This window comes from Neopsephotus bourkii, unplaced genomic scaffold (genome assembly GCF_033783945.1).
Source record: "Neopsephotus bourkii isolate Nb327-2 ecotype Australia unplaced genomic scaffold, CSIRO-AGI_Nbou_v1 NB_1765, whole genome shotgun sequence".
Lineage (NCBI taxonomy): Eukaryota > Metazoa > Chordata > Aves > Psittaciformes > Psittacidae > Neopsephotus > Neopsephotus bourkii.
In genome coordinates this window covers 8,412,411-8,436,427 of record NW_026902239.1, presented here as the reverse complement: position 1 = coordinate 8,436,427, position 24,017 = coordinate 8,412,411, and the positions used below count along the sequence as shown (strand labels likewise).

Sequence of the window (24,017 nt, the reverse complement as noted above, 5' to 3'; positions counted from 1 at the left end):
ACCTTGAGCAATAAATTAGAATAAGTCTGTAGTGGTATCAGCACATCATTTGTCTAAAGCCAAGAAACAGTAAATTGATACCCCAGTAAAAAAGAGAAGCAATTATTCTACCACTTCAGAACTATTTGGGAACCCTCTATTTGGGAAGATGAATCAGCACTTCAGAGTGGTCATTTTAACTGAGGTCTTTTAGCAGAGAAATGAAACTTGAGTATGCTGATTTCAGCCACAGTTTTTGCTCTGTACAAAGTCCTCTCTAATGTGCTCTGTACAGACAAAGTCCTCTCTAATGTCCTATGCTACACACCAATCCTCTTATCAAAACCAAAGGTCAAACCTGCATGAAGTGACCACATTCTGTCAATCCCTCCTATTGAAATAGCTTTTTTAAACAACTAGAAAACAGCATTTCAAATGTATTTACAGGGAAAGAAAAATTCTAATTGAAACCTTTTTGGGAAAGTAGATACTGAAATGAGAAGTGTGGAGCTGACTCCTCATTTTCCTTGCAAAGGATAAATACTAAGAAGTAAAACACCTCAGGAAAAAGAACACCCCAAGGACTGGATTTTCTAAATTTCCACCAAAATGCAAACCTCATTAATGCCTTCTGGAATAAGGTCTCCTAGTAAGAAACCCAGTTCTTTGAACTGTCACACAAGTTGATAATTTCAGTACATTTATGTCCCACTAAACTGCCTAAAAATGTGAGTGACATACAGCAGTCACTTTTTATTGTAGTGCTACCTGTATTAAATCATACACATTTCAAACCACCTCAGGATTTTCAGTTTCCCTCATTCCTCACGGTATACTTACCAGTAATAGGCACTTCAACCCATTGAGGCAGCAAAAAACAATGAGTGAAAAGAACATGAGAAATTTATTTCAGGACTATATTAGAAAACGGCTAAAAGAAAATGACATTAAAAGTTGTTAAAGCTTCACAATAGGCAACAATGAAAGCCTTTTTAAAAATATAAGGGCCACATTATTATGCCATCAGTGTAATGATAGGAACTTGAGAAAAGTAAAATTGTCATACTAACTTAGTGCTAATGTACGCAGAATGGAGAGTAGCATTAATAACCTATACATGAAGAAAAAGAAACCTAGTACAGCTACAAAGTAATAAGAGCTTCATATAAAATAACATGTTCTATAATTTATAGGCTATAAAATTTTGCTAATCTCTACATAAAACAGAGAAACATTGTTTTGTGATACTGGGCTAAGCAAGGGCTATATGAGGGTAAGGTAGGCCAAATGATCTAGTTCCAAAGGAACATGCTTAGAAGTACACAACCCATTCTACATGGTATGCCAAAAGCTTGTCTACTTCCTTCTGCTATTTCAGTCCATGCAATTCAAAATCATTACCTCTTCCAACTACTATTTCTTTCCCTATAGCAGGAGGCTATAGTGCTCCGAACACCATTACTAGCTTATGGAAATGCAGACAAGAACTACTAAACTGTTCTTCAGTTCATTCCTTGCCCTTACTGATCACAGCTGCTCATATCTATGTCTGCCACAATGTAGTGACAACACACTGATCTTTGGAATATACTTACAGACTAAATGAGCTATTAGGAATAGCTTTACAAGTATCACAAGAGAGCATCTATGTAGCTTGTAAATGTCTGAAATAAGGCTAAAAGAGACAAGAAGATCAAGACTATCTCAGGAGAATTTCAGGAAAAGACTAATTTTCTGTAAGTCCACTAATACAATTTCGGTAAGTATTCAAATTTACTGAATTTCAGGCAATGGTTCTGTTTCACTCATAAACTTCTAAAACCACATGGTTAGATTTCCTTGGGCTCAAAGTGGACGGCTCCAGCATCCAACTGCTCTGATACGTTATAAACTGGGACATAACTGTAGTCAAGAGAATAGTACCTGCAATGTTATCAAAAGGAAATGAGCAGAATACGGCTTGAAAATTTCCCACATGGTGAGTATACCCAGCTTGACAAAGACCAAAGACTACTCACAAATAGGTATTTGTTCTCAGTCCCATAGGACACTTTACACGAAGATTTGGGATACTTTCTACCAACATTTTTACCCACTATTTGCATAATGGGATAGAAAATAAGGCAGAGGCCACAGATAAGGCATCACAAGCACGTCACAAGTACAGGATCATATTTCAGTTATCGTGATTATTTGGGAGACAATGCAAAACTCAACACGGTGAATTAAACTGTGAACACAATATGCTCTGTGCAGAAAATATATCAAATAAATAACTACAAAATGGAATATTGGACTGGGTAATGGTAAGCGGGATTTTAACAGTAACTGAATGCAGGTCAGCAACATAAGCACAATAAGAAAAGACAAAATGCAGTTCACGTAGCAGGAGCACAACAAGTAGGGCATGAGGGTACCTATTCCACTCAGCTCAGCATTGAGACTTCTTCTGAGAACTGTACCTGATTTGGGTACCACAATTTAAAAATCTGTCCTATGAACTAGAAAGTGTTCAGAGGAAAAGAACGGTAAAGTTAGAAAACATGAGCTGCAAGATGATGAGTAAAAGGTCTGGGCTTAACCATATGAGAGACAACCAAGTACATTCGAGCCTTTCAATAGGTAAAAGACTGTTCTAAAAGGACAGGAGTGTGTCAGTTCTTTGTATGAGTCTCTCAAAAGAAAGTGGCTCAATCCACAGCAATGAAGATTTAGTCTAGACTAGTGCAGTTAGGAAAAACTAGGTGTGAGCAGTAATAACACTCAGACAGTAGTAACTAATACTGGAAAAATGGATCTTTGGGTCCCAAGTATTACTCATATGGAATGGAATTTTATTTTTATATTAATTACCATAAAGAGTCTATATTATAATGTCCGTTCGCCAAAACAGAGGAAGGATTAAATTGCCTCTAGGTCCCTTTAAGTTTTACTTCTAGGAATCTAATTTTCAACCTTAGTTTATATTTATGTCCACTTCCTGATGTTTGTTTTTATCCTAAAATAAGCTTAGCAACTGACTGAAACTCAATACTGCACATTTTGTTTACCACACCAAGAACTCAGGTACAAATTATTATGTTTGCATTAAAAAAAAACCCTAAAACATGTGTTCAGTGTCAGATGTGCCATAGAAATAAGCACGTGGCCACACCTGCTGTTCTTTTTAAGTAAGTACAAAGTTGAAAAGCTGACAGGTTAAAATAAATTGAAATATGTAATTAATATAGGTATACAGGAATATTTGTACAGAACCTACAAATGAAGTTGTTGTTTCTTCTTGGGTGTTTGGAAGTTTTCCCCTTTTCAGTTCTAATTTTCATTCTTGTTAGTTAGAAAATTGAGCTTTGGGTGACAAATAATGCTAATATGGATCTGAATTTTATTTTTATGTTATCTCTCAATAGAGTTCTAGTTTCACATGTCACTTCATCACAACTCACTTTGAATGCTCTGGGGAGAAAAATTTTAGCATTTTCCATTTACCTATTTCCTCTTTTACTCTTCCGTTAGCACTGACTAGGAATAACTTCCTAATGAAAACATAATTTTTATTCTAAGAGCAGTGTCAGTTTAATTCTGAATTGCTAATCTGAATGTAGAGTTATATTCTGACAACAGCATAGTATCTTTCACATAAAACAAGCTGTTTCAGCATTCAGTCATGCAAGGAGATGAAACTCATGCAGGAATGGATAATGAAGGACTAAGGTCCTCACCTAACACAGCTGTCGGCACAAGTGGATCATTGGGCACTGTAGGAAAACAAAGCTCATGAAGAAATACATTACCCTCAATTTGTGTATGTTTAAGAATAAAAACAATACACTTCAGAGTATAACCAAGTGATAACTAAACCCCATTAATTTTACTACAACAGAAAAACAGAATGAATACATGGTTCCAGAATAAAAAAAGGAATGAAAGGCAGTCATTTTGGACTTCAGAAATGTAATGGTAAAGGCAAAGAGATTCTTACTGAAAGTAGAAAAAGAAGACATTACATGCAATTTAGTTTCTGAAAGGGTTCCTCCTTCACTATTGTTCTTTCACTTCACAATAAAGGTTTGCTTTCATAGAGCCAACTCCTTTTCTTTTAAACCCATCCTCTCATGTAATACCTGAATAGCTCATCTCAAAATAAAATGGTATTTCTTTAAAGCCTTCCAGGTAATTTAGAAAAATTATACACATATTTACAGTTAATAGCTTTTTTATGCGCAATGCCAAAAGATACTACTCTTAAGGAGCACAGGAAAATAACAGACACTTAGATGAAGATGTTGGAATAAAATTCATAGATTTTTATCATTTGTTATCACAACAAATGATAGAACTGTGCAGAGACAAACATGTTGCTTTGGGCAGAAATTTCTGGAATCCACAGTGCGATTTTGTTCCAATTTGGAAAAAAAATTAAAATACCAACATCTTTGTGGCAAAATTGAGACCCAGTTCTCAAGTAAATTGCCTAAAATCCTTCAAGCTTAGAGAGTTCTTTTCCTCAGCACAGATGACAGTGAGGACAACTGAACCCTCCAACACCTAAAAAATCACATACTTAAGACACTGGAAAACAGTGGTGCCAAAATTTTTTGACAACCAACCAAGATGGCTGTGGTGGCTGGGACTCATAGGCTCTTGGTGTCATGTCAATCCATCTGGAAGGCTCCTGATGGGTACTTTGCCTGGGATCCATCATAACTTAGTTCAAATCAAACTGTCTTTGGAAACCTGCCTCCATAAATTTTGATGACAATGAGACATCAAACTTTGGAGAATTTTCAAACATTTCCAGCCAAAACTGTATAGAAAAACTCATAGACTGATGTCAAACTCCTGTTTGTAATTGATTATGAGACACTTACAATGTTAGCGCTGTGCAGTTCAGTAGGCTTCAATAAATTGAGCAATAATCCCTCTGCCAAAACCCAGTTCCCTTATAACAATCAGGAAAGAACTGACGAGCCTTAAGGGTTATATTTTGCTTAAGCATGGTAGGCAAGAGAAGGGAGATGGAGTGCTTTTCCCAAAAGACGGCAATTCAGAAGCAGCTCAGGCTGCTCAGATCTGTTTAAACCCAAGCCGCAAGTCCACATGGCTGTGAAAAGGTCGTGTTCCCACCAGCTCCATGGCAGAACTGCAACTCTTTGGTAACTTATACACTAGTTTTGAGGTACCCGCTGAGTCTACCAGTGGAGTATCTTGCTTTTGTGCAAGGCATAGTGCAGAATCTGGAAGTTATACCCAGCAAGCAAGCGTGCCGGGTATAGTAGTAGCTATAATCCAGACACTTAATAATCAGAAATTGAAACTGCCCAACTTTGTCAAAATGAGACAGTTGTCAAGTCTATAAAAAAGGAATACAAATACAGGTAAATTTGTAGCTGTATTAACAAGCTTGCTCCTAAACTTCACAAACAGCATCAACAATTGTCAAAGTTTCCTTCTGATGTTCTTACTCCCAACAGAAACAAATTAATTTGGACCTCATATTATTATTCATTACAGACATGGCATTATGCAGTAATATTTAACATGTTGGTATTAAACATCCCCATGAGGTAAAACTCAATTTCAGATTTTAACTGAGATATTCTAGAAGTATTTTTCCTAGAGCAAGTATCAACACATATTGAAAGTACACATAAATATTTAAATAATTTGCCACAGACCAATAAAAATAACATATGAACAGCTCTACTCAACCTTTGGATTTACCAGTGTTCCTAGAAAACCTGGAGCTTATTACAATTTTCCTTAAAAGGTAAAACTGTTTTCCATGTTTCTTATATTCACCTATCCTCCCGATTATCTATCACTGTTGTACTTACATCTGGGGCTGAAGTTATGAGAGTCCATAAACGTGATTGAAAGGGGATCCTCTGCATGCAGGGTGCTCTGGTCAGCATAACTCCTATCCATCGCATTCACCATGTGTGTCATCTCCTGGCGAGTGGTCCCCATGGCATCCTTGCGCTTCTTCGCGAGTTTGCTGCCCAGCCAAAAAAAAACCAAACCCAAACCACCTTAATATTTCATGAACACTGATGTCTACAGCAGTCATATCTATAATCCCGAGTGGCTGAAAAGTTTGGCTGATTTTTCCAAGTGCAACTTTTCCAGTATGAAGTTGATAAAACTATGCACTCTGTTATGAAAGAGTCGCAACCGTGTGTTTTCTATACACACACAAATGGGGTAATGGAACTGCCAACTTCTGTACCCTGGTAATATTTTATTTTCCTGTGGAGTAATTACACTAATATAAACAAATTAGAGAATATAATTACATTTTAACTGAAATGATAAATAAGAAGCATCTGTGCATGCGGCTTTATCAACCATCTCCATTTAAATCGGTGGTTTGATTTTATAAATGGATAATTCATTCCCCTTGCTTGCCTTGTTGGGAAGAAATTATTTAACCTGCTAAATTACTTTGTTAGTAAAAGCCCCTATGAAATAACAAAAGAGATGTAATTATTCAATATGGATTCATATTACCTTTCATTTTAAAGGTTGTTCTTCCCATTCAGTACACAAGATACAGCTTGATACCACACTTTGTTCCTGATACTGAACGCTGGTTCTTTAAAAACCAAACAAAATCCCCCTTATAACTCTACCCTTTCATGAAGTTTGGGAACATCTTACATTTTTGATATTAACAGTCTTACACTCTGAATTTGTCACTGTTAAGCAGCAACCAAACCTGTACAACTAAGCCCCCCAGATTCACAGCCAATGCCTTAAAGTGCATGCTTGAGAAATATCTCTCAGTTCTTTCCTTTTGAGGAAGAACTGGAAGTGATTTTCACTGTCTTCAGAAACCAGATGGAAGCAGATGATATAACTTAATTATCACTTAAAGCCTACTACTTTTAAAGCATAAGTAAGAAGTACACAGAGCAGCATGAAATAACACCTTGGTTCTGCAGGTACCTTTGACATACATTAGACTGTTCTGAAACCTCCCTATTTTCACCTGAAGCTCTGGCTGCAATATAATAGGTAGCCAACCTGCTTATTTGGATAAATCTGACACCAGGTGGGAGAGAGACAATCACTGAAAATACTGGGTTATTGAAAATGCATGTTTAAAACAGCTTAGCTTCACAAGCTTTTCCTGCATAAAATATCACCAAATATCCTGTTAACTCTTTAGACAGTGTTTGCCTTACATTTCTCAGACTAAAAAACTGCTTGCTCTTCCTCTAGTCTCCAGAAACTTTTAATATTCTGGGCTACACTCTAACAGAAGACAAAAAGAATATTACTGTAAACTATCCATCCATTTACTTCTCAAGTCCTGGGAAACATCCACCAGAAAAGACCTACACCACTCTCCAAGACAGGAAGCACTTCATCTTTTTGCGTATTTAAGAAAATGCCTAATAGATGATTGTTTCTTAAGTTAATACCCTTGGTTCACAATAAGGGGCCACAAAGTAGAATATAGATGGAGAAAACATTCTTGAGAATAACAAAGATTCTTTCACTGATCAGACTCATCTCCTTATTTTGTTCCCTCTTTCCCCTCCCCACGTTTTCCCCATTTACAGATAGACTAGTTGGAAAATTACTACTCAGAAACCACATTGCTACAAAAATCCAAAAGATGGTCTCTAAACCTATCGTTTATTTCAACGAACCCTTGAGGTGTACGTCAGGTGTACATGTGTGTATCAGTTTTCAGTAAAAGCTAAATAAAAAAAACAATGACATTTGGATGCCCCCTCTAAAATTCTTGATTTTATACATTTACTCCACACATTCCTATTTACTTAAGAGAAATTGGTTTCAGTGATACTCTGGTCGAACAAATGAAGACCATTAGAACCTCCAGAAATGAAAGTGCTTGAGGTTTGTAACTGCTTCCCAGTACTACCAAAGCTTTCACAAAATTGGCATTTCCAGTTCAGACTGTTTTTTCAAGTAAGCCTTGCAGATACTCTATATACTGAAGATCGCCTTTTTCTAATGCCATCTCAGAAATGGAACAAAAAGACTATTACATATCATCTCTCGACTATATTAAGTCCTTCTTTGAAGCATCACTTTTTAACAAAACTTGCTAGCTATGCTAAATAAATCAACAGCTATCAAGGCTTTCAAGTTATTAGCTTATTACAGTACCTACTTTCTAATACTTATGGCTCTGCTCTAACTCCTTAAAAGGCCTATTGTGTTGCAGCACCACAGCCCAAAGCTGCTGGGAAATGGGAGGACAGCTTTATTGTTCAACAGCTCCTGGCTCCCTATGGTTTGAATTCTTCTTCCTTTCCTTTTTTATCTTCCCTCACTCAGCTAAAGGCACATGTAATCTATGCTTCAGTTAAGCAAATGGTTAGGTTAAAGTACTTGAGGTTGACAGAAAGTGTAAATGAGTCTCATTATCTGCTAAAGGATCCAGCTGGGTGAACCTGTGCAGGTGGGTGTTTCAGTGGGAGCTGGAGGGGAAAAGTGCTCCATCATAGGATGAAACTGCGGTTAATTATTTTGAGCTGAAGCAACTGTTATTTAACTAGGAAATTATAATTTGTCACAATAAACTGGAGAATGGCAACTGCCTAAACCAGCTTAGCGCTGGGTTTTTTTAATTTTCCTTTTTAATTTTTAAGGTTTTTTAAAGAATTCAACTAATCTGCTTAAAAGGTGTAAGAGCATCATTATGAGATACCACCAGTTCATCAAGGCACTTGAGTGCATTTTTAGATCACCTCTTAACTCAAGGGCATTTATTTAGAATTAAGAATGGGTGTAGCTGTTTTGCTCAATCACAGCCAAAACTGTCACAGCACTTAAAATACCTCATTTGGTAAACATGTATTAGAAAAAGTCAATTTTGCTTCAGTGAAGCAAAACTTTATGCAAACCAATGTCATAAAGCGAGATCCACACTTTAAAATGTGTATGCAAAGCACTTCACAAGCAATAAATGCAGACCACTCCACAAAAAATATTTCTGTAAAGCAAGAAAAGAGTTTGGTACCGCAGAGGCAGACATGTTCTGCCATTGGTAGGGCAGAGACCTATTTAGGTAAGTTTAGCATCTGCCTATGATCTGTGTAGGAAAATTGGTACACAGGATCACTCCTCATCTGATATGTTAAGAATGAACGATTTTTGATTTACAAGCACAGTTCTCTCACTGGGAAATGGGAAAAGAGTTTTTTTTCTTTATTGTTATATGTCGCCGTGAATCATAATGCAAATTAAATTATGATTACAATAAACTAAAGTGATAGTTATGGGAAAAACTGTAGCAAAAAGTGAAAGTCTCAATATACAGTTAGAAATACAATATCCCTTTAAAAAAAAAAAAAGCACAACAAACAACAGGTAGTAATAACAGGAACGATACAAGAAGTATTTCAATCCTGAGAATAAAGAAAAGTAATTTTCAGTAAAACTTTAGGAAAATTACAGAGACTGTTTTTCTTTTTTAAAAAGGGATACTGCATCTTTAAAACACATAAAATAATAAGTCACCCGTGTTCTACTTACAGATAGTAGGAGTAAGAATAGTAGCTCCTCCTGGCAAGCAAATCACAGACAGTGGAAAAAGAGAAGCAATGGTGAATGAAAAGCGTGACTCTGTCACATTCAATAAAGCAGAGAAATGTGCGTTAAAAAAAAAATTGGAAAATTCATGTTTCTTTGGTTAGCATTTCAAGTTGCTCATGCACAAACTAGCCTTACTTTGCCATGCAAGTAAAAAAAAACCAACACAATAGCGTCTAAAAATGATTTGTTTTTAGAAAGATCACTTGAGAAAATTACATGCTGAAATTTCATCTGTTGCCAAAAAATTTGAAAATTAAATGGATTGTGTATTTTCAACATGCAGTTCAGCATAATATAATGATTACCACCTAGATGTCATGACAAATGAACAGCTGTGTACGAATCTTGTGCAGTAAATAGGCTTTTTACTTTTCAGTTACAAAAATTAAAGATTCCACTAATAAATACATTTAATCAGAAAACAAATTTCATATCATTCATTTTAACATCTTTATGAGTACACAGGTGTATACATATATGTTTGTATGCATACTCTATGTAGCTATATGAGTACACACATATTAAAGAATGCACGTTCACAACAGATATGTGTGTACTGACATATAAACCACACATTTCCTGAATGCAAACATATGCTTCTGTTTTAAAATCTTACAGTTGGAAATGCCGATGTAGTCATGCTAAGCATTAAAAACATGGAAGGTAAACAAATGGAAGGAAATGAAGGACATTTGGAAATAGTCCAACAATGACTGAAAACAAAAATGGAATTGCTTGTTAAAGATGCAGTATCCCTTTTCTTAGCTGGTTTGATTACTCCAGTAAAACTCTTTAAGAGCTGTTAAGAGCTTCATTCCAGAAAACTTCAAACCAATTTGTACAGAATGATCAGGCAAAGCCTAAAACATCGCAAGCTCATGAACAAAACTGCTTAGTACTCCATTTGTCAATAAAATGTAATGCTGCATTTAACCAGTTTGAGATAGTGATGGCTGTGCATATGACTTACGAAACCAATGAAAATGCAGAAACCATTGTTTTATTGGCTTTTCAGTGTAATAAGTTGCAGTCAATTCAGGTACCAAAAGGGATACTACATAATGGATCACTGGATATGTACACTACAGGAGATGGTTCAAATGGATTTGGTTTTCAGTCCCACCACAGCTAAGTGTGTTGACGTACGTGTGAATGCATCGGGGTTTTTACAGCTGTTCCTGGCTTAATGACATGAATGGCCCTGATTCACTAAATGGACTGAATTAAATATACAAAGGTTTTCTATGCTTTTCGTAAAAGAACTTGGCTAAAGCTGGTACTAAAAAAGCCCTGCCTACTTTCCCTTGGGCAGGGGGGAAGGGGTGAATGGCACACCTATAACATACACAGTATACAACTCATTAAACTATCATGATGAAAAATTGCCAAATACAAAATATTTGTTAAACAGGTTAATTTTGCACCTATTCTGAGTACAAAATAGTACAGAAGTTTATAAATGTTGTGTGCTTTAGAATGATAATCAAGTACCATTCCTAAGAGGGTACTGCCTTTACAGGTTCAGAGGAAGGAAGGGGAGAAAAGGGGAAATTCTAAACTATTGTTTCACGGACATAGTTAACTTGCTTTCATCAAAAAACTCAACAGTGAAAGTACAAGTCTGAAAGGACTCTGAATGCAAGAGGTAAAAAGGACAGAAAAAATAGACACATTGAATTTTAGGCCTTTTTGTTTGTTTGGGTTTTGTTATTCGAAAAACTAGCCAATCCCATCTGGAAGTGACTGATATTATAAAGTGGTACAGAGTCTCTCTCCCTCTCTCACACACACACAAGCACACACACACTTTTCTATTAAGCATAAGGGGACCACTGCATCACGCACTGAGATGATCCTCCCAGCACATACCCCACAATAAAGCTATAAAATATGTATTTTTTTCTAAAAGCTGAAAAACAACTTTTTCTTTTGTTTTTAAAAAGTTGAGGTTGTGTAAATAAAGTAAATTGGCTGACTGTATGTCATTTTTGCATAGGATGAGTTGGAACTTTCACATATGTGTTAATTCTCAACCACAGAGGTAAACAACAGAGAAAAGTAAAAGCACTTTTGGGAAAAATCACGTATGTAGCTAACTAACACAGAACACTGTAAGCATACCTAATGTTTCTAATGCAGACGTTTCTTCTCCAAGTTATATATCTCCAGGGATAATTGTAAAGAGGCAATAAATTAAAAAAATCTAAGGCAAACCAGTAATTATAACATATAGAATGATCTTAGGTACAATTTTGATTTTTTTTTCTAAACCTTTATAAGTAATAGCAAGCTGCATTTCAGAGGAACAGTCACAACATTTACAGATATACTTTTCATTAAGACTTCTGCAAAAGGCAAGGGAACACAATGCACATACCACCGAAAGACAAAGGTCTTCTTTTACCCCAGAGAAACCAGCTTGTGCCCTGTGAAGGGGACCCGCCAGGGAGGGGGTACACAGAAAAAGAGAAACTGTTTCGATGCTAAAACTATGGATTTATAGAGCCATGTTATGAACTTTTATGCCAAGTTAAAAGAGTTGCAACTACTAGAAAGCTGAGACTAAATACTGACCAAGCAACAGGGTAGCGCAATTTACTATAGGTAGGAGCATTTGGATGTGGAGTTAGAATTGTACAATGCCAGAAGATGGCGATATTGCTTACTAAGAAAGCACTGAAAAAATGAGAATTCATTCAAATTAATACACTTTAAAACAATTTCATGCACTAAGGACTCAAAAGATAATTTTACAGTGATGTACTATGACTTTTAAGAAAAACTCCAGGTTTACAAGAGCATAAATAGAGGTATAAAATTACATTATTTTGCAAGTTGGATAACATACAGATACAAACAACTCATTAGAGCTGCATATAGAAAATAAAATTCATTATGTGATTATAACATGAAAACCACAGTAAGTTATTCTTTTTTTACTTTGATTAGGAAAAAAAAGGGTCTATGAATTTCAATTCCACCTATTCTAATATTTTGTACATTCCTCCAACTGCAACTTAAAACTAGTTGGAAACAAGTAAGTATGAGAAAATGTATAATTATTGGATCTCGAATATAAAGATATCCTCTAACTCCATCATAAAAATCACAGCAAGCCCAACAGGAAACACAAATAACTTATCAAAAAGATGATGTGAGCTACTGATCCTAAAACTCCATTTTTTTTTTGAAGACCCATTTAGTTATTGTTTGAGTTGGAAGAAAAAAAAGAAGAATCAGCACAGATAATTTTCTTACCTTTTTTTGACGATCAATATGACAACAAGGAGAAGTAGGATGAATACCAGAATTCCAGCACTTATTCCTGCTATTTTCACCACTCGATCTGTTTGTTTAGCTGGATCTGGAATCACCTCAGGTTCTTCTGTTGCTGCTGCTAAATGAATTAAAAAAGAAGTTGCTTAAATGTGTAAGCACTAGAGACAAGATCATAATCGACGACAATTTCCAAATATGTGTGTGTTTTAATACAGTAGCCAGAATATAGATAAATGCATCATGTGTTTATATGTCTACACATATGTATACAGGCACACTATAAATTTCAATCTACATGCCATACATTTGCAACAACAAGAATATGACTATGTATGTGTGTACAGCTGCATATATATATATATATATATATATATATAACTTCATGGATCCAGAAGTGTATATGCATCTGGATTTCCAAACACGTTACTGTATTACAAAGCTGAAGACAAAGCAGAAATAATCTATCAACTAAATCACTGTTACTTCCTTTAATGTTCTTTTTTTCTGGTATTACATGCAGAATATTTGACATTGACTACTGAGATCACATTAACTCACAAGCAGTAAATTAAACTGTTTTCCAAGCTGCAATCAGCACCCTTAACTCCAGTCCTCTCCTTCACCCAATTTCAGTCCATCGTTGCATATTCACCTTACAGCATCTGGCCTGCAATCTGCATTCTACTGGGAATTCTGATTCTCCAAATAAGGTCACCCACAAAACCAAGCCTAAAGTCAGCAGTAGTTTTATTTCTGTTTATAAACTCTGAGAAAAGAAAAATTGCTGTACTACACAGAGATGAAACCACTCCATAACACAGCTGAGCTTGCTGAGGCCACAGGTTACAGCAGAAAGGAAAACAGAATATATGTGAAAGTGCACAGCCATTCAGTCTGCACTTCTTTGCATCAGAGCCTGGTGTGCAAAGGACCAGGAACATAGCATTTTCCAGCCTGGCAAAAATATCAAAAAATATAAATAAGTTTCAGCCAGGGGTAAAACCCCATGAGGTGTTTACTTGTAAAATAGGACACAGCTCTTCAGTTCTCTAGTTCTTACTTTCTAAGGCTGTGGCTCAGCACTTCGCCTCTCCCCTGCTCAGAAGCACAGATGGGTACGTGTGCTTTTTCTCTCTCTGACCCTTCTTTCGCTCTCCACCCAGCATGCAGCAGGTGCCACTTAACCTCTCCCCCCTCACAGCAGCTGCACATAGAGTAGTTACAAGCTGTTGGTATCATCATGCCTATGAGATTACACGGTAAATGTCCTTCACTCTGAAACCAGGCTCCATCTCAACAGACCACCGAAACAAGCAGAATGAAAAATAAGGTAAAGCCACACCACAGGAAGAATACTGCTGCCCTGAAAATCTGCTCCACAGGCCTTTTAGAAAGCCAGCGTTGTCAGTACCAGGGATTACTGGTATCTAATACTTTCTAATTTTAACCATGTTACTCTGACCATTTCCATTCAGGTTCCATATGCAGGAACCCATATTATCTTTTGAGGGATGGATCATGCTGTTGTTTAAAATCACTCTATTATTTGTTTCTGTAACCTTTATCTCAGCAGTACCTGACCCACTTACAAACAACTTACCCTCAAAACAACCTTCTGAGTTAGGAACGTGCTCTCCTTCAGACACCTCTGCGAGAGCTAGGCAGACAGTGAGAGATCTGGCAGTGCTTTAATCATAAAACATAATCATCATCATAAGACTTCATCATCATAATTGTATCTCTCCCCTACAGCTTGAACTCTATCTGCTGAGAAATACTAAGTGCTTCCTACTTTGTGTAAATATATGCTTGTATGCATACTTGCATACATAACATGTGTGGACTTAATACTGTATTTTGTTTGTATTATGTGTATTGTTGAGGTGTCTGGGGTAAGAGGATCAGGTAAGTGGTGTCTGCATGTGTAGCTGCATGCATACAACACATACACACAAGCTAGAATTAATGTTGGACACACATATGATGCTGTCTAACAGAGGAAATGAGGGGCATGACTTTTGAGGTGAAACCGAAAGAAGGTGTTTGAAATTCTCAGTGGTCAACTATTAGCTGGGCTGGATATGACAAATACGAATGAACATTTGATGAACAGTAGAGCCAAAAGGCCAATCAGTAGCATCAAATGACCAATCAAAGCTAAAATATAGACAGTTGTATATGCCAAGGGGAAAACCGCTCATGTTTGCTGCATAGGGTACTGAAAACCAGCAAGGATGTGGGAAGGGCAGAGAGGGAAGCACGCTAGAGTAGGATAGTCACTGTGTCTGGAACTGCCATGAGTACAATGCAAGCGCACCTGTGTAGCTTGGACCTTGAAAAGGTAAGAACTACTCAAGCTGCAAAATAACTAAAGCTTGCGCAAGAGATTTAGCTCTGTGGATGGAGATTTAAGGCCAGGTCTTTGAGAGATTTCAAAATATGAATCAGAAGGATTGGATGTGACCTGAAGACACACTTCAAAGCTGAAGGCTCAAAAATACATCCAAAAGCTTTGAGCTTTCATCTCACCCTTCCCTACAGAAAGAAAGAGCAAGGTTCATTGACAGAGCAAACTGCAGTATAGGTGCTTCCTACTGTTTGGCCACTTATAATGTTATTTCATTCAGAACAGCTACTTTAGAAAAACAACTATACACTTCTCAGAAAATCTGAAGGAAAAGTTACTGAGGGAGTTTACCTATTCGCCTAACTTTGGCACTGGTGTTTTCCTATATATATATATATTCTATAAGAAAGACTGAGTTTGGATTATCGGCAACTGTTCAAAACTGACCAAGTTTTTCACTGTTGTTTTTCCAATAACAGTGGAAAGCCAGGATGACAAGCAAGCCAGCTGCTTGCCCATTTATTCTGGTTTCCTTACATTAAGGGGTTTGGAGTAAGAGACAGTAACTCATTCCATGAACTTTAATGATGCTTATGAGACAAAGCTGGTGCCCACTAGAAACATATCACAGAGTCCTAAATTAGTGGAGAAAAACTATATTGTATGGTGATAGACTAAGTATAACAAGTGGTTGAACATCCTGTATCCAAAATGCTAAAACCTGTAGGCAAAATGCTACCTCTTTCCCCAGTAGCAACAGGAAAATTGCCTTTGACTTAAATGAAGCCAGGATTATTGTATGTATGTTTTCCAGCACCAGATAACATGCATTCTCTAGACTGAATGTTACATTTCAGGACTATATGAAAGAAATTTTAGATATAAATCACACTGTAATCTATTATTTATGTGTATGTGCATTGCATGCAATAAGTATATTATTTTGAGGACGTTACTGAATGTAGAATAGAATCATCTAAGGAAATGTAGGAATTTGAAGGTATTTCATATTACTTGTGCTTTAATTTTGATAAAGTGTATTGTAATAAGCATGTGTAGCTTACGCATATACAAGCAAAGGAGAAAAATACAGAAGCCTTGTGCTTAAATTTAGGGATATATCAGTCAGTGTCTCTTGGTTGCTGATTACAAAAGGACTACAGCAGGAAGAGAAATTTTGCTGACCCTGAGAATTTGTTCCCTCTATCGTCTATAGGACTGTCAGGACTTTTCTTTCTCTGAAGTGACTTTTCTATAGACTGAACTGCTCGTTTTGCCAAACAAATCAACACAACTAACCAAGGCATCACCAAAGGCAAATCATGCCTAACCAAACTAGTGGCCTTCCATGCTGGAGTGACTACATCACTGGACAAGGAGAGTACTACTGGTGTCATCTATTTTGAATTCTGTAGGCCTTTGATGTGGTTCCCCCCCCAACATCCTTATCTCTAAATTAGAGAGATACAGCTGCTGAAAATTGAATTATTGTGATGATTGGAGTTAACTACTGTTTATTTCTAAAGAAGGTAAAAATGGTCTGAAATTAAGTTATAAAACCACATGCTTTACTAATTCCTAACATTCCTTTTCAGTAATCTAGTCTTGCAGTCCTTTCTTATATCTTGAATAGCAGACTGTATTAAAGGTAATTTACCAGTATTAAAAGATAATTAAAAGGTAATTTATTATTTTGAGAAAGAACCTTGCGTGTTAACAGAACGCTGATTGTACAAAATTGGATGCTATTGGCTACTAATTCCTTTAGCCAGCCTGACTGCAATATGCCTTCAATTAAGTGTTAATTTTTACAATATCCTTGCATGTTACTGTTTTTCACAATTTGACCCTGTCAGTCTAAGAAGGGATAATCCTTCAGTTTTCAACCAGTGCAAACTCATCTTGCATAAAATTTGTAAAAGCAGCTGATCAGAGTTAACTGTATTCCATCTCCCCCACCTCCATATGAACAGCTGCCTACACAGAAGATTTATGAGCTAGACTGGGAGGAGAACACTAGGGTTAGTAACTTATCCACTCACCTTTCTTCTGAACTAATGAACAATAACAGCAATCATATTCCACAGTGGCATTCACAGAGTTCATAAAATAACTCAACCCAGTGATTCTGGCTCTGCACATTGAAAATAGTCACCATAAAAGAAGTAGTTCTCCTTGTTTTCATGGATGCTAAAGGACAATATTCAATCAGTTGATGTCCATGATCAATAGCATGGAGTTCAACTGTAAATAGCACCAAATTTGACTAGGATTGCTAACACTCTCAGGGACAGTAAAATTCTAAACAGTTGGTGAGGTAGAGTACATCTTATTCTCACAATTTCCAATGTACTCAACTCCTCTAAATTCTTTCATCACATCTTTAATCAAATATACCTAAAAATCCAACACCCACTTCTAAAATTGAGTATTCATAATATTTATACTTAATTCTTAAAGTCTACTGTGGCATAAGGAATCCAGTCACAGTGCATATTGCTTTCCTGTCTTCTCCTTCCCTTCTGTGGTTCAGAATTTACACACAGCTTTGCAAAATCGTCAGAGAATTTTAGACTCAGCACAAAATCTATTCACCTATACCTTCCTAAAGAAATGGTGCTGGAATCAAGATAATGATATTCTACTTGCTCATCCAAACAAAATTATTCAAAAAGAAACTTCTGGTAGGATTTTGCTTGTATGGTACCTTTAAAAAAATAGACAGCCTTCTGAAAGACAGCTTTTAAATCAGAGGTTTTGAACAAGATTTTATGCATAACATTCTTACCATTCCATTTGACTCTCAACATTCACAGCATTTTATGCTGGGTTTCTTTTGTGTGAGCAAGGGAAGAAACTCCGTTTTATGCATGATTAAAGATGCTATTTTATTACACTGCATTTTCTTTGAATGTTAATTTCTGTTTATGGCAGATCTTTGAATTCTCACAAACTGGTGTTATTGCTGCATAGCTTGATATTCAAAATAGCTCTGCTTGAGATAATCTGTTCTACACCTTTGTTATGTGGCATTCAAAAACTTTTAATTAAATCCAGGAATGACGTCTGAATGAGTTCAACAAGGTAATATCAGGATAACATCAAGCGAAACTGCAGTTCTATAGCCAGCTCTGGAGATATGACAGTCTACTACCTGAGAAAAGGGCTCTTTGAAAAACTAAGTGATCCTCTGATGAGTATTTTCTTTTAGACTTGTCTGCCTGTGTTTTAATCATCCACCTAGAAAGACCGTTCCATCTCAAGTTTTGTTTTGTTACTGTTTTGCTAGAATGATAATCATTGTGCAATTAAGGAAATTTTTAGAAGCCTGAAAGTTAATTAATAAATTCAAGTTCAGAGAAACAAGATCTGTAACCCCTGTTAGCTTAATTACATAAAAAATAAAAAAAGTCTCAGCTGATTCTATTTGATGAAAACACTTGAATGAGCTATTGCAGGTATGGGGGAGATGGGATGTGCAACTTGTTCACACATTTCCCCATGTGAGTCAGTTTGGTACACCGCTGGCCTCCCTTCAAGATTTTTCTTTTACAAGTTGAAAGCTGAAGATACATTTACTGGGAAAGGAATCCTCACAATTCTCCCTTCTCTATATCTTCTAAAGAGCTTCTCTCTTGGAGTACAGCTTCTGCGAGATGAAGCCATGACAGAGATTCAGTAGGACATGGGTACATCTAAGCTGTTGCTTCCAGGACTCTAAATGACAGCTTTTTAGGGTAGCATTATTAAAAAGAAAAAATGTATTTGATTACGAACAAAACTATGATTCCCAAGCTGTGCTTTGAAGCGTCAGGTTCATCCCTGTCACCATGGTAACCAGGATCCATGGCTGACCCAAGGAGAAGAGTTTTAACAGGCTCTGCTGGTGAAAAGAGGGGTATCTGGCACCACCAGCCTCTTTTCCACACCCATCCTGAAGGAGGAGGATAGTGAGGTGATGCTTAGATAAAATCTGCTGCCTCACTTTGTGTTGCAACATACTGTACCCATCTTTGTCCTCATATGTGTCTCTTGCTTGGGGAGAAAGGGAGGTGTCACAGATGTTACCAGCTATGCTTAACAAAGGGCGGTCCTCAAGGGCCCAATGCTTTGTGATAAGTTAAGCCCTCATACAAACAAAATTAGTTACCACTGTTCTCTATATAAAAGGTCATTGCTGCAGAAATGGATAGACACCGTTCCATGGGCCCCTATAGCTCCTTCTGAAAGAGCTTTTTGATCCCTCTCAGAAGATGGCTTATGTGCAGAAATGAAATAAATACAGCTTCAGGCTGGCTAACCTCTAGTCAGATTTGGGATAGTACAGGATGCTACAGAAATTAAGCACAGGAAGTCCCACAGGTGATTCTGCATAAAAATACGGTATCAGGTAAACAGGTGACCACCTGCTTACACACCCTGGTTCCAAATAATGCAGAAAAAAATATCCTGAGACTATGCTACTGGATGTTTTTTAAATTACAAGCATGCAGTTCATAAATATTTGTATGCATTTTAATTGATTAAACAAACTAGTACAGCATATCTATTCAATAACGAGGATGTTACCTGGAAACTCCAGTATAGTATACACATTTATATATAAAAGACCAGTTCCTGGCCAGTATTGTTATGCTTTCACTATATATATATATATATATATATATATATTGCTTTGATAAGTCAAACAACAACAACAACAACAATAATAATAATAAAAACCTCTACAACAATCCCATATTCACTACTCTCCAGGACTTTCGGTTCAGTCCATTTACTGGTACTACTTCGGTAGGAAAAAACAAGGAAACAATCAGGTGAACCAAGTGTCTGCTGCTACTATGGTCTGAAATGAAATTAATGAGGACTTACTCCTGCAATGTTCCACTGAGAAGCAATTTAAATTCACAATGACTACTCTGAAAACAGTAATGTTCATGAATTTATAACCAATTAGGAAAGAGTTGACCTTAAAAGATACAGAAGTATCAAGTGAATAAAGTGTTGAATCTGTTTGCCTCACTAGCTGTCAACTCTGGGACAAGTGCAGATGACGAGAGCCAAGGCAGGAACAACGCTGAGGAGACAACGTACCAGCAGCATTCTGCCCTCCTGCCCACGGGTCACATTGAAAGAACAGATTAGTGCCTTCAGTGCATTTCTACTACATCTGCCACTAAGACATACCTTTTGTGTGTGTACTTTGTAGGCACTTTGCTACCTTTTAAGTATGCAAGGGTAGGATTCACTTATAGGGAATGAAAATGTTCAGTTCATCTTACAATCTACAGATTGTACAGCTTTTGATTTGGAAGTTACTATCCTCTTGCATGAAACAGCTGTTTATGTAGACATCACTATGCTAGCTTTAAGCGAGCTGGCTCAGTGACGCTGCTGTGTCCCCAGGACACAAAAAGCTCTTGGTGAATGCAGATGTCAACTGTGATGAGGTATTATACATCAGGGTGTATGTTGAAGTTACACTACTGTCTTTGGGTTCAATTGTTTTTACTGGGCAGGACACAAGATAAAAATGTGGGTTGAGGATTCTGAAATGTCTCAAGGGAAAAGCAAACTCCAAGGTTAGAAGAACACAGCTCTTCCCTCTCTTGCAGCAGCAGTGCACAAGAGAGGGGAGACTCCTCCTGGCTGGAACCCATGACAAAACCCAGGTGGCACAACTGTACTTCTGGAATTGTCAACTCCAAAATGTACAGTACAAGTGACATTATCACTGTGGAAAGCTACCCCATGGATAAATTAGAGTCTATTCATTAGTCTATTTGACACCTGAAAACCCAAGACACGAGTTTTCTTCTCCCCTCCCCTTCTGGCCTGCCTTACCTTCAAAACAAATGAGAACAAATATTTGAAAGGAATCAGAATACATTATTTCAGGGGCTTGGTACCGTGTTTTTTCAATCTTTGAAGTTCTCTTTCAGGTCATCCATTCAAAATTGTCACCAACAGTGAAAAGGCTAGAGATTTAGCCTGAAAAAAATCCTAATCTGTGTGGAAACTTAGATTTTTTAAAGGCTACAGGATCTCCTAAAATATGAATTGTGGACAATACTAAGTGTGGTTTTCAAAATATCAGGTCACATCCCATAACAGCTGCATGTTTGAAATCCCTAATGCAATCTCCTTTTAATTTGTAATCTGGTTAATTTTCTGTGTCTTGGAAAAAAATCAGTTTTCAGAATAAGACTTTCTTGAGCACTTGATGTACTTCTTTCAGTAGCCAATATGGAAGCAGAGATCTAAAGACTCAAACCAAATGGTTATTACACATAGAAAAACAGTTGTATAAATACATAACATGAGTGCTGTAAAGTATTGGAGTGAAACAATGCAATCTATACCACTATTTCTCCCTGATTTTCTAGAAGGGGGTATTGGTTGGGAATAGCCCCCTAACACTGACCCAACTGATCACAACCATTTATCAACAACTTATCTAATGGATTGTTACAATTTCTTCAGGTCACTATGAGCACGCCCGAAGTACAAAGGGTCTGTTGTTAGACCTGTTGCAGCATTTTTTCCTGAGAACATACAAAAGCAGTCAGCCTTCTGGTAATGAGATAATTTATGAGGCTTTTTAGGGGGAAGAAAAAAATGTGTTAGCATTTGGCCATGCTACAAATTAATCAGCTTTCAAGTTCTAGCCTGATCAAGCAGCCTGCTTTCAAAACCATGTGTTTTTAAAAATAAATTCTCACTTGATGTTAGTTACAAAATTTAAACTATGCAAAAAAACCACCGCATTAAGAAATTATCTGGCTTTGACAATGACTCCTGTATGGCTTGTTAGCTCAGAATTGAACCTGAAGAAAATTACTGTAAAAGCAATGTTTGGTAACAAACACACAAAATGCCTCATCTTTATGTGCCTTTCCACCAGGTAACATTTAGGAAGGTTAGCAGAAGAAGTACATTATAACGATTATTATCATTTATATAGGCATACAACATGGTTTATGGGGAAAAATATTACTCTCGAATGTCTGAAGTTCCATTTTGCTATATTTATTGAAAATAACATTCTATGAATAACTCCTGCTAATTAAGGCAACTATAAAATTGTAAGTGAGAATTTACTGGTAGTGTAGGATTTGCAAAGTTATTGCAGACCTGTGCAATTACATTGAAGTAAGCAAGGACAGCTTGACTCTCCTCCACCACAAAACTGCAAACTCTCAACCCAAACTATACTCATACTAGCTCAAAAAGTATAAATTGCCAAGATTAAAAATTATCTTAGATGCAGTGCTAAATACATGGAGAATGAAATCAAAAGGCAAAGGCAATGAGGAAGAAAAGAAATTGTTTCCTTTATCTTTTCAAAAAACCCCAAATACATATGCATTAAAGTTTATACAGTGCTAAAACTAGTCCTTAATAGCCCCTTTTGGTTATTAGTATCCTGAATTCTTACTGTCATGAGTGCCAGCCTTCAGTATTTTGTTTCCTGTAAACTTTGGTGCTTTTTGAAATAAAGTGAAAATGTAAATATAAGTAACCTGAACAAACCAAAGATACTTTCTTTCACATTAATTCTATTCTTCCATCTACAGAATTTTTTTGTGACTTCTTCAGTTATACAATACTTTCCTGACAAGATTCATTTTCTATAGGAGTTCATTGGGATAGCTGGGAAACAACACAGGATCCACTGGTGTGCAACACCCATGGCAGATAATTTATCTTTAAAATCTTCCCATTGGAAGAGCATTCACTTTCAGAGAGTTACCCAGGTCAAAACTCTTGAGGTTCTCCTGAATTCCTTAGCACGATTAGGTGTTCAAGAAGCTGGGGGTCTGGGAGTACCAGGGAAAGGCAAATACCCTCTTTCAGAACAACTGGGTATCACCCAGCTGCACATTTCAGTGGGCTGAAAGTACTGTCTCATCTATTACTCTAATTATGCAGTTGTTCCCAAATCTGCTTATCCAGATACATCTGAAAGGTCTTCTGTCAGCACTTTAAGCTAGACCACCCAATTTTGCACTGAAACATCAAATCATTGGTGCTTATCCACGCTAGTCTACCAGCTGCAACGTGAGGGCAACAGTCTGGCTGACTGAAAGCTTTGACATCTTCCGCTACACCAATCATTTACAACATAAATATGTTACCTAAGCCTTAAACCCCATGTAAGAAGTCACAAGCCTGTTTATAGGCTTGTTTGCCACATTTGACATCTAGAAATACAGCTGTAATGGCACTGCAACAACATACAGTGTTGAAAAAAGCACACTGATGTTTGTAGCTCTGGGTTGATTGATATTGACTACTGAGTTCAGATCAGGACCTGTAATGACATTAAAAGCCTTTCATGTCATGTCATTGGCTGTCTTTCTACATATCTCTACGTTATTAATATTTTAAAGAAACTTTCAAGCAGGAGGAAGAGGTGGGAGCCCTGCAGACCACAGGAAACACACGCCTGCAAACATGGTGACTGTTGCTGTGTACTGCCACTTTCCGAACCTTTGGCTTTACTTTTTCACATTTTTTTTCCTTTCATACAGAAATCTTTCTCCCTTCAAATCTTGAATTTCTAGTCAATTTCTTTTTCTGAAAAAAAGTAAAAAACTTTTTGTTGTTTCCATTATTCAAGTAAATATACAAAACTGTGATGGGAGAACCAGATGTAAGAAAGAGCCTTCATGATCCAAGTTAGATAAACTTTCTGTATTTGTTACTACACTGGTTCATAAACAATAAAGATGGAACAGTTTTTAACTGCACAAAGCTTACTCTGTCAGAAGGCAGCCAGGCTATAGGAAAATCAGTTCTAGGTTGTATAGTATGCAGAACTAAAACAAATTAGTTTGGA

The 24,017-nt window shown here is 36.8% G+C and overlaps 1 protein-coding gene across 10 annotated transcripts in view; it reads right to left on the bottom strand.

Annotated features, from left to right (window-relative positions):
• The window catches only part of PTPRK (protein tyrosine phosphatase receptor type K), a 408,592-nt gene that overhangs the window by 24,695 nt on the left and 359,880 nt on the right, over positions 1-24,017 (bottom strand). For 3 of the 10 annotated variants that reach the window (XM_061378250.1, XM_061378252.1, XM_061378259.1), the window contains exons 14-18: positions 12,808-12,946; positions 11,671-11,712; positions 9,490-9,519; positions 5,814-5,974; positions 3,687-3,734 (exon numbers count right to left, since the gene is read on the bottom strand). In XM_061378250.1, the coding sequence (XP_061234234.1) occupies positions 3,687-3,734; positions 5,814-5,974; positions 9,490-9,519; positions 11,671-11,712; positions 12,808-12,946 (420 nt within the window). The remainder of the gene's footprint in view (positions 1-3,686; positions 3,735-5,813; positions 5,975-9,489; positions 9,520-11,670; positions 11,713-12,807; positions 12,947-24,017) is intronic. The other 7 variants (XM_061378255.1, XM_061378257.1, XM_061378256.1 and 4 more) reach the window with 5 other exon arrangements.